The 12,407-nt window shown below is 36.8% G+C and overlaps 1 protein-coding gene across 1 annotated transcript in view; it reads left to right on the forward strand.

The window, feature by feature from the left end:
* The window catches only part of l(2)k05819 (transmembrane protein 94-like protein l(2)k05819), a 740,582-nt gene that overhangs the window by 369,716 nt on the left and 358,459 nt on the right, over window positions 1-12,407 (forward strand). Inside the window, exon 13 of the mRNA XM_090398052.1 lies at window positions 8,779-8,965. Coding sequence (XP_090254178.1) covers window positions 8,779-8,965 — 187 coding nt within the window. The remainder of the gene's footprint in view (window positions 1-8,778; window positions 8,966-12,407) is intronic.

The following is a 12,407-nucleotide window of genomic DNA, read 5'->3' on the forward strand; positions in this document are numbered from 1 at the left end:
CCCTACACATGCACGCACGCACGTGCACACAAAATTAGCACCAAATGACATCATTAACTTGATCAAACTCTCAATATCCACCAACTTCTTTAGTTCAACACCTCCATATATGTTGAAATTTTCGGTCTCCCAATGGGCCAAAACATCAGTGGACAACTAGCAGAATTATTCCTGGCACACATAGAATCACTCCTACTCTCCCTGGCATCATCTTTTATGGCAGATACGTAGACGATTTACCATGCATTGGTAAACCCTCACACATCACCGCTTTAAACATCCCTCAACGATTATAGCAACAGACTAAAATGCAGCATGGAAACAGAACAGAACAAATCCATCAGTTTCCTAAACCTGACATTAATCAGAACCAACAACAAAATAGCTATGAAGATATTCCATAAACCCACACATATCGGAAACTACCTCCATTTCAATTCATACCACCCATATTCCGTTAAAAAATCAGTCATCCTATCATAATTTATTAATGCTTACAAGTTCTCAACCAACAGTAATTATTTTAACATAGAATTAAAGTATTTAACACAGGTTTTCAAAATTTGCAACTATCCCACACATCTAATAAATTAGGTGAATAGTATGGCAAAAACCTGCCATAACAACAATACAACCAAAACAGACTTCCTTATGCTAATGGTCATCAAATTGCCATACATCCAAAACACATACAAAGCCTACAAAATACATTTTCGAACACACGGACTATAAGCTAGTATTCACCACGAACCAAAAATTAGCAGCTCTCCTAAAACCCACTAAATCTCTCACAAACAAAGAAATATTCGAACACCACGACATAGTCTACAAATTTCCTTGTCAAAAAGACTGTGACATCACCTACACTGGCTCTACCATTAAGTATGGACTAGACTACAAGAGCACTTCCAGGATTGCAACATCCCCATTCCGGAACATCTAAACACAAAAAAAACATTGCAACATCAAAAATAAAAATAAAATACAGAGTACATGGAAGACAGAAATTGCAGCTCATGCCCTTGAACTGAAACATATCCTGCAAATCGACAAGGCCATAATCATAGATAAACAAGACAACGAAACAATGATTAGAATATCCGAAACAATTGCCATAAAATGCGATGAAAACTCAATCAACATCCATGACCCTACCTAATTTCTGAATGTTGGACAATCCATAACTTACAATTCAGGCCACACCTCCGGCCATCTAGCGACAACAAATGCCCTTATTTGGCAGATTCAACTTGCAGTCATGACATAGCCCTACACTCATTCCGAAAATGTTCCGATGGTTAGTCGACCGAAATGGTTCACACCCCGTTAACTTTCTCTCCTGCCCCAGTTTTCCCATAAGTAAACCCTTCCCCTTCCCCCCCAAAAAACGCCCTTAAACACAATAATATATATATATTATTAAAATAAACCAGGGTTTCCAATTTATTCTTCCAGTGTCAACCCCCCCCCCCCCACGCTTCCCCCTTGTCATAAACAACCTTCAGCAGGAACATGGATTTTGAAGACATCCTAGTGTCAAAACAAGGTATGTACAAAATTTTCCTCCTCTTTTATTCTGCTATAATTGCCTTCGATATATACCCATAATTGAAGGCAATTATAGTCAATATATACTTCAATATATACTCACCCATAATGTCCTAAAAATATATAAACACAATTTTTTGAGTAAAAATAGCCAAAGGATTTAAAATAAGGGACACTCCTAAACAAAAACAGGCTATAATAGCCGTAATAATAATAGTGTTTAAGAGGATTAGCATGAGAATTTTCCCAGAAACAATGCCTAATTATAATATATTATTAGGTAAACCTAAATTACTATCAAAATGTTTGAACTTGATAATTAATTAAAAATTAATGAATTTGATACAAATTAATTTTTACTCAAAAAAGATGTAAGCTTACTTTTAATAAGCAAATCATTAATGGCTACTCTGTGCCTGATGAGATCCTGCTAATTTTCAATATCAGGTTCAATGTTCGACAAACAAATCTCAAGTCTTCTCTTTCACTTATTTGCAATATATTTTGCTGCTAGCTAACAATTGCAACATGATGCTGAATCCTTTCTTGACCAAGTAAGAAGAAGGAAAAACAATGAGCAGTAATTTTATTTCTTGCCCAAGCTGAGGATACTTGCATTGCGTATTTGGCCAGGAAGTTAAATATTCACTTGAATATTGATGACACTTTCTTTTTTCACACATTCTGATGGGCTATCATGGGCTAGATATAAACTTCAAACTGGTTGTCAGATAGGCGTTAGAAAAAAAAATAGCAGATAAAGCTTATAAAAGTAGTGGATTCTGCTAAAACTAGACCAAATTAATTATTTTCAATGTAGAAAATTCAGACCAAAAAGTAGCCCAATTACTTAACTTTCAATGCAAAAATTCCAAAAAATAAGTAGCGAATAAATTTGAACAGTATTGCCAGACATACAATATTCTGAACAGTGTTGCCAAACATACAATATAAATAGGGATGCTAGATTAAATATGAAATTTTTTTCTTTTATAATGCTTACTTCCCTCCCTCAGTGCACCCCCCCCCAACACTTACTGCCCTGTTCAGCATTCACAGCGTCCCTATGCGGGGATACAATTGCCAAGGTTAAGAAGCACTCATTTAGATGATCTAGAAACTTGAGATGATGGAGCACTCCAGAGTTTGTCATATAAACATGGTGAGTAGAATGCTGTCATCACCAAAACTATGGATGAGGTTTGTGGTCACTTAGAGAAAGTTGCTTGTGTATATGAAGAATAGGGTGGCTGAAATAACAGAGTTTTGAGGAATACCTGGATTAGTCAGAAAATCTGAAGAGAGAGAGAGAGAGAAAGAAAACCTTCCACCATCGCACACAGTGTTTAAAATAAAAATTTTAAACACTGTGTGCAACGGTGGAAGGTGTTCTCTCTCTCTCTCTCACTTTTCAGATTTTCTGACTAATCCTCAAAACTTTGTTATTTCAACTACCCTATTCTTCATATACACAAGCAACTTTCTCTAAGTGACCACAAACCTCATCCATAGTTTTGGTGATGACAGCATTCTACTCACCATATTTATATGACAAACTCTGGAGTGCCCCATCATCTCAAGTTTGAAGATCATCGAAATCATTGTTTCTTAATCTGGGTGCTTACTGCCCCGTTCAGCATTCACAGCGCTCCTACGTGGGATGCAAGCACCCAGGTTAAGAAATACTAATTTAGATGATCTTGAAACTTGAGACGAGGCAGCACTCCGGAGTTTGTCATATAAATATTGTTAGTAGAATGCTGAGGAATACCTGGATTAGTCAGAAAATCTGGAGAGAGAGAGAGAGAGAGAGAGAGAGAGAGAGAGAGCCTTCCACCATTGCACACAGTGAATGACCTGAAAACAGAAAATCCAGTTACAAGGGGAAGAAGGCAGACCATAAGTTAGCAATTTGCTGAGAAGCCTTTAATGCCAAACTCTAAAATTCATTAGAAATTTTAAGTACAATAGCACAGCTTACTTTAAACCTTTCCATGGCACATGTCCATAGGTGTGTAATCTAGGTGAGGAGATCTGTTGCAGATTGGCAAAATCCAGTAGGTAGTCAAGTGATTAGTTGACAGTTTCCGAGCTCTTGAAGAAGTTGGATCCTAATAACTTTCTCCATTATTTTAAATAATCCTGCAGAGAGAGGAATTGGTCACTACTAGTGACCTGTTGCAATCTCTTCACTGATTGCAGTCATATTTTATCATGTATTTGGAAGTGGCTGTATATATACAAGGTGTGTTCAAAAAAAGACCGAACGTTTGCTCTGAAGACTTTATTGCTCATTTTACATTTTAAGCACTGTCCCTTTCGAAGTAGTCCCCTCTACTGGTGATACATTGTTCCTAATGTTTCTTTCATTGTTGGAATGCTTCCTGGAATGCACTTTCTGTGATGGCATGCAGTTCTCTTATTGCATGCCATCACAGAAAGTGCGTTCCTGAATATCTTCTATGGTTTGGAAACAATGTCCTTTCAAAGTGGTTTTAAGTTTGGAAAAACAGGAAAAAGTCTGCTGGGGCTAAGTCCAGAGAATAGGGTAGATGGGGCACATGGATGTCTGATGTTTTGCCATATGGATGACTGTGCATTGTCGTAGTGCAGCATCCAAGTCTGGTTTTTCCACAATTCAGGCCTCTTTCTGTGCATAGCATCCCTCAAATGCTCTAAAACTTCCTGGTACAACTCTTTGTTTATCATCTGACCATATGGTACAAATTCATAATGGATAATGCCTTTCCAATCAAAAAACATAACCAACATCAGAGACATTTCAAAGCAATTGAAATGTCTCTGTAAAATTTTTACTAAGTTTGCAGCAAAATTTCACACACACGCACATGCGCGCACGCACGCACGCGCACACACACACACGCACTGTTCTTTAAGCACTTTCATTGTCACTTTGTCACTAATCCGATGAACAGCTTGTACATGTGCTCACTTCAGCAGATATAACTCTGTGACTAATGCTTATAGCAGAATGGGGCATATGGCAATTTGTTGACAAAACCTCCCACAAGGTGCACACTCTGTGCTGGTTGGTGCACTATTAAAAAAGTTTGGCTTTTTTTGAACATGTCTCATATACTTGCATCTATGCTGTGCAGTGGGGCTCCACTGAGTTTAATATATAGAGATGATAATGAACTTGTTTTGAGCATGTCTTGAGCACAGCATGCTTCATGGGATACTATCAGAACCTGAAGCTCTTTTTTTTTCCCTATCCCATTTGTTCAAGATTCTTCTGCTGCCTTTTTTGCAGAAGACCACTGGACACTTGCAATGCAATGTTCCAGGTAAAAAAGGAGGGCACCTGTGCAGGAATTGGATGAGAAAAATGATGCTAGTGGGGCCTGCTTTATCCTTAAGTTATGCCACAGTAGTAACATCTGGTGGGCAAGATGAATGAGAGAAGTGGCAGTCCAGCAGTTTTTGTAAAGAACTCATAGGTACAATTTCCACTGGAAGAGTTGGAGAGATTCTACATTTAGCCATTTCATAGTTGTCCTTAGCTCTGTTGATGGTTTTGCAAGAATTGTGGACTTCATCATAGACTGTGAATGAAGCTGGAATTTTTGTCTGTAGTAGCCACTCATGATAAGTTATTTTTCTTGGATTGCCTTGTCATATTTTTCGAAAAATCATGTCTTGAATATTGAGTGGAAATTTGAACAGGGTAGTGAATGAAGGCCCACATTCTGACATGGATATAAGGTTATGAATGGCTGAGGGGAGGTTAAGTTAGAGTCAATAGAGATGAAACTCTCTTGAGATTTTGATCTGAATTTACAAAGAGTAGTTGGTCAACTTAACCAAGAAAAGATCCATAGTGGTAGGTGAGTAGATAGACTTAAATTTAGGTCATAGCTTATAAAAAAAAGTGTGTGGGGGGGGTGGCTAAGCTTCTCTTCCAGCTTGGACAATGGAGGAAAAGGAGCTGTTTGAGTTATGGGCTTTAATTTCACCAAAGTAGGTGACTAAGAAACATAAGAATTCAATGAAGTCACAATAATTTTCAGAATTAAGATAGCAGTAGAGTCAGCAGATGAATGATACATGGTCTCTCCTTTTAGACCTTTTGTTGTGCTGAGCCATAACAGGTCAAAAAAGGTTCAAGATAAGACATCCTCTGGCAAGAAATATTGGATCACATAAAAGAACTGATATCATCCTTGTGTTGGAAGAAATCATAGAGTATAGTTTGGAGAGTTGATATTGACTATGGTTGTTGTGGCAGTCATTTGAGGTTCAGTCAAAAACAGGAGAAGTTTGGATGTTTGCAGGTGATGGTGCACATCATTTAGGTTGGGATTTATACCACAAATGTTGATGGAGTGGAATGCAGAAGATTTTTTTTTTGTGTGGTGGGGGGGGGGAGGAAGGTTTATTTTTTTATTTTAACTGCATTGATTCTATATTTATTTAGGTTTACTACTATCATCATAGCCTTTCAGGGATGAAGAGAAAAAGATCTCCAATAAGGACCAACTTTTCCTTTTTCATTATGTCAGCTGCCTTCTCTAATGCCTCAAAAATTCCTTCATTTCTGTCTTGGTAGAACCTTCTGTGGGACCATAAGCACAAATAAGTCTCATTGTCCAGTTCCCCTATCTGATAGCCCACATCACTCTACTTGATATTGCTTGCCTTTCAAGAAGATTATGTTCATATTTAGTGTTGAATCCTACAGCTGTGCCTGCTTTTACTTGATTGTTATTGCCTGACTATAGCATTTTGTATTTGTTTCTTAGAAAGATCATACCTGTTTTTGTCTTCTGCTTTTCACTCAGGCCTATTATGTCTAGTATTGGTATTTATCCAATTCTTCTGCTAATTCCATTTCTTTTCCATTGATGCTTCTTGAATGCTGTTGGTGTTGGATCATGTTCTGGGATTTGCTCCAGTAGTTGACTTTTCACTGTTTCCCCTGGTTCCCTAAATGAAAATAACAGGGGCCCTTGTTTAACCAAGCGATGCCCAAGCAAGCATGAAATTCTCTCATGTTGTACCATCATTTTACATTGTGGATTAAGCCAGTAAGAACATATTGTGAGAGGAGATACTCTTAGACACATCACCCATTCAGAGAGTCTAGTCCTTATGCCATAACATAGCTTTGACAGGGTCTCTCACATGCCATTATATAACCTTCCTCAGGCACAGTCTTCTAGTGCAGGTGGCAGCAATAGACCCAAATGCTATCTGGCAGCCAACTTGTGGAAATGCTTTCATGCTATGTCCTCCAAGCTGGGGAAGGGTCTTGATCTCTACAGTATGAGGGTGGTTCCATAAGTTTCCGGCCTGACTAACTTTTATAGGTGATAGAAAGAAAACAACTGTGCCACTTTTCAACATAATCTCCCTTTATTCCAACACACTTTTCACATCTTTGAATTAACATTTCTGTGCCCTTGAAAAATAGTCTGTACTTTTGTCTGCAGAATAGCCTAAAACTACATATTTCACCTCATTGTCATCTGCAATTTTTTTTCTTTGAAGGTCTTTCTTTAGTTTTGAGAAGAGGTAGTAATCACTGGGTGCTAGATCTGGGGTGTAGGGTGGGTGTTCAAACTCCTGGAAGTCACAGTCCTTCACTGCAGCCTTCGCAACAATAGTTTATGGACTGGAGCATTGTCGTGAAGTAAGCGAACACCATGACTGAGCATTCCTCACCTCTTCTCCTTTATGACGTCACGAAGTTTGTGCAGGAGTGAAGCATAATATTCTGCATTCACAGTAGTATTCCTTTCCCTGAAGTCAATCAAGAGAATTTCCCAACAATCCCAAAAGAATGTTGCCATTATCTTCTTGGTGAACTGTGAGTGACCTTAGCTCTTCTTGGCAGTGCTTTGCCTGGTTTTTGCCACTCCATAAATTGCCTTTTTAAAAGAGTATCATAATAAAGGACCATGGTTTCATCCCCCGTGACAAGATTTCAGCACTTCTCTCTCTCTCTCTCTGATTCCTTTGCAGAACTCTAAAAACTTGCAGGAACAGTTTGCTCCTTCTGAATTGAAGAGAGAAGTCGAGGCACTCACATTGTGCTAACCTTCATCATGTGAAGCTTTTTGTGCATGATGCGAAAGACAGTTGTTATAGAAAGCCCCTAACCTTGTTAAGATTTCTTTGAGTTTCAGCCGTCTGTCATTGAACAGTTCCTCCTGAACAAGAGACTCTTCCACAGGCTGACCATCACAAGGATAATCTTCAATGCTCTCTCTTCCTAAGCAGAACTGTTTAGCCCATGGTGGAATATGAAGGAGAGCTTCTCCATAAACACAATCCAATTACTTTTTGATAGCACTAGGAGAAAGCTCTTCTTTGGTGAAGAACTTTATCACAGCGCTGTACTCTTTTAACATTACAGCCACTTAACGTGCCATGTCTTAGTCAAAGGAGTGTCTCCAACTGAATGATGCAAGTAGAGAGTTGAAACTGTACACTAACCTCCCCATAGATGGTGCTATCATTTACATATGGTGTTTTAAATTGGCATGAATTTTGTATGTCAAGTCAGAAACTTTTGGAACTTACTTTATATGCTTGACATACTCTTGATATCAGAAGTGGTATCAAGGTATTATGTCAATTCCAATTTGGTGAAAATAGCCCATATGTTGAGAATTCAGGATTGACTTTGTTGGGAAAGGCTGCACATCATATGTCACTGGGCCATAGCCTGCTTACATGTTTTATATCCGCATCTTTTTACTGACACAAGAAAGTTGCTGCCTAGAATTCCTTCCATACAAATTGTGCATTATTTTCTCAATAGCTGTTTTACCTTCCTTTAAATGATTACTGCTTTTACCTTTCATTGGTACCTAGATTTCTGAGGATTGTCTATATTTCTTATGAGTGGCTCACAAGTAGTTCCATTCTAGACTTCTTCTGAATATCTTGATCATGAATTAAATATAGCTAGCATTCAGTCATGCAAAATACACTTTTCTTTTCTTATTCAGATTTTGCTCTGCAGAATGGTCACGAATCCCATGTTATGGTGGTTGATATGTATTGCTAAAAATGATGAAGATAACATATTCGGTATTATATCATTTTCATCTGTTTTTCAGATTAAAACTTATGCTTTTGAAGTTTCTAAATGATTATCTGTAATGGTTTTATTTCAATACTTTTTTTTTCACATTATAACAGTCAGAATTTTTATGTGGAAGTTATTAATAATTTAAATTGTGAAAAATTTCCCTTTTTTAGGTCATGGGATCATCAATCGTTGGATGGTCGATGTAAACCTATTATTAATCGCCATTTGAGTACTGATTCATTGCTTCTAAAAATACATGAAGATCAAGGAACAGCTGCAGATGTTGATGACTGTCTTCACCATATTGGCAGAGAAATTTTCATTGGGATGGTCACTATGCAGTACCAAGCCTGTCCTGTATGTCTAACTTTTGATGGTATGATTTCTGTGTTGTTTAAAAGTTTTGTTTTAGAAGCTCAAAACTTGAATACAATTATTTCACTATTTGTGGGACATGCTTGTATTCAAAAATCCATTTTAAAATCAGAATTACTGCTGTTGTGGTGTTATTATTGGTTTTCCAATAATTGTTGGCCTGCATGAGGAAATGTGTATGTGTATTGCAACTAGCTGGATGAGTGGAGACCTATTTTTTTCCAGGACTTAGAATAGACCTTTGAGTTAGTTCCACTGCAGCACACACATTTGTAAAAAGTCTAAGTGATTCTGATTTTTGTCTCGTGATGTGAGACCACCCGCCACCTTGTTTATTTGAAGCATGAAAGGGTTGGTAAAATGACCATATATGTCTCTACAGCAAGACTTGCACTTTGTCTACTCTTTAACTCAACCAGGGACTAGATCTTTAACCTTTTTTATGATGGCATTATAATTAAAAGTATCTAAATAAATAAAAAATTCCGAAAATCCAAGGGAGTCAGTAATTTTTCATAGAATTTTGCTAATTACTACTCCCCACTCATCTCTCCAACCTCAATAGCTGAGTTTTCAGTTCAGAAGTAGTAGGGTTTTACCCTCCTGTTAATAGACAAATTAGCCAATGAATTCATATAGCTGACAGGCATAACATGTGGTTGTTATGATCTTATGAAATAATCTCTGTTTTGCCATTAATGACCCCCCCACCCCACACCACCTCCTCTCCTTCCTCACACACATGACAAACTTACATAAATTCTTTTTATTGCCAGTAGAATTTTCAGTAAAGTTTCTTGTCCATTTTGACTGTAACAAATTTGAAAACGGTATGGCACTTGAAAAACAAGAAAATGCATTACAAATTTGACAAGTTGAGGATAGAGCTCTGGCTTCAGTACCTTTTACAGTCCAAACCCAAAAACAAAAAAAAATCCTTTAAAGAGTAAGATATATATAAAGTAAAAAAACCAACCACAGTGATGGTGATGAGTATTGAACAGGATTACTTCTAAAAACTGAAAATCCAAGTTACTGACGAATTGCATTTTTTTTTATATAATCTTTTCAATAAAGTTGCTTTATGTAACATTTTACTATTTTAGCAGTGGACTGTTGTCCTAGAGAATGCAGCACTAACTTGCTAAGTAGGATGATGAATGAAGACTTGTTATTTTCCAGGACTTAAATGGACAGGTTTTCTGATAACTCTTTGACAATAGGAAGTGGAAACTTTAAAGGCAGAGAAGGATCCATTGTATATTTTCTGAGAAATGAGAGCGGAGTCAATAAACTCCATCAATGCAACAATTTCATTCCCCTTATTTTGAATACTTTTTGGCATTAGTAAACAAACAAACAAACATAACAAATCATTTCTACTTCTACAAGTCCTACAGACATCACATTTCAGTTGTGACTCCTCAATACCTTCCTTAGTCCCTTCCTCTATATTACCACCAGTTACCACCCACTCACACATTTACTTCTAAATTCAGCATCTGCATCCTGAATTTGAATACTTAATTACTTTAGAAGGATAAATCGAGTAGGTATTGAATAGCATGAATGAATAGCATCATTAATCATGAGCTGCAAAAGAAAATTTATGGAGTATATACAAGGAGAAAAGTAGTCAACAGGCTCATGAATCAGGCAAAAAAGGATGACCACCATGATGAAGAAGGCATATCCAATTTATGAGGCATAATGAGATTATCTCATATCGCTCTTTCACTACATAATATAAGCAAAAAGAGAATGTTTATAGAAGGATAACTTTAATGAATGCTTGGTGGCAGGGAAGTAGCTGAAACAAGAAATAGGTGAAATAGGTACATTGCTGAATAATCACTTTTCATGCATGTGCATATCCAGGTGGTGATAATACAATGACTGATGTTAGCGATCAAGATGAGAAGAGACATTGTCGAAGTTGAATGATTAAGGGTATTAAGAAATCTCAGTATGAATACAGTCATGAGATTTAATGGGATATTAGTTCTTATGTTAAAAAAAAGTGCAGGAGAAATGACAGTGCCTTTGAATGGACTGTTTAAGTCTCAGCACTAGTGCAGTTCATTCCAGAAGGGAAAGAGGCCAAATGGTTTCCAATGCAAAGAAGGCTTTTAAGACTGAGTTTCAAATTATAAACCAATTAATATCCTAGAAGTGGTCATTCAGGTATTGGAAAAGATGGTTAAGATGAATAAGGAATTGGTGGATAGGAATATGATGCTTTATATGGGATAGCATGGGCTTTATAAATGGGAGGTCTTCTCTAAGTAATTTACTCACTTTCTACAATAAAGTGACAGCAGAGTTGAATAAGAAAAATGGCTACAAAATAATACTTCTAGACTTTGTAAAAACACAGTTGAACAGAATAACATATGGAGCTCTGTTATATCAGTGGAATCAAATGTAATTGTGCATAAAGCTGGTAACATGGTATGAGAGTTGCTAAAATAGAGATATCAGAGAGTAGTATATGATGGAGTTGAATATCAAAGATTAAGGCAGGGAATTGGTGATATGTCACAGGGTATTGGCTGCTGCTGCTGCTGCTAATAAATTTGTACATTAATTTATTAGCAGCAGCAGCCAATAGATTTCTTAATATCCATAACCATTAAGAGTAACAACCATGTTTGCAGATGATATAGAGATCCTGCATGATGATGACCTAAATAGACTAGTAGTTTGAGCAAAGAAAAAGGATAACAGTTCAGTGTGTGAATGTGTAAAGTTATGCACTTTAGGATTAAAAAACTATTGACTATATTATAGACAAGGAACTGCACTGCAAAAAATTGGTGGGGGCCCGGTATATATTGCAAAATTATGCAAAATATCTCAATCACATAATTTTAAAACCTAAACTGACAAGCAGAGATAAGGAAGTGTCATATCTCTGTAGAAAAATTCGTTATGACCACATCTGGAGTGTTTGCACAGATGTAGACAAGTTTGTTGATTGGGTAAGTCACTAAATTCAAACATCCGAGTTTGGCAATTCTCTCAGAAACAGCCTTCCCATAAAGGATAGCATTATGATTGACAACTTTATGGGTGGCAAGTGAAGGCCTACAACCCTTAAAGACTTTTTAACATAATAGTCGGCAAAGCATTGGACAAGAAGCTGGTCTTTAATAAAATTTAATAAATTTTAAAGAAATAAAATTTATTTCTTTAAAAAATAAAATTTCTTAAAAAGATTTATTCACAACAAATAATTCCCCGATGGATGAGAGTTTTAATACCAGATTTTTGAGAGGAATGATGGGACTAAGCATGGATATAAAATTCAGTGTAAATTTTCCTTTGAAAAATAGAAAACTAAAGATTACCATCTGGCTGATGAAAAATAAGGAGGTCTTAAAAGGAAATAGAATGATTCTTTCATACTTCAAGAGTAAACTGT

This window comes from Typopeltis vanoorti, chromosome 9, assembly GCF_054136105.1.
Source record: "Typopeltis vanoorti isolate ZY-2024b chromosome 9, IOZ_Tvanoo_1.0, whole genome shotgun sequence".
Lineage (NCBI taxonomy): Eukaryota > Metazoa > Arthropoda > Arachnida > Uropygi > Thelyphonidae > Typopeltis > Typopeltis vanoorti.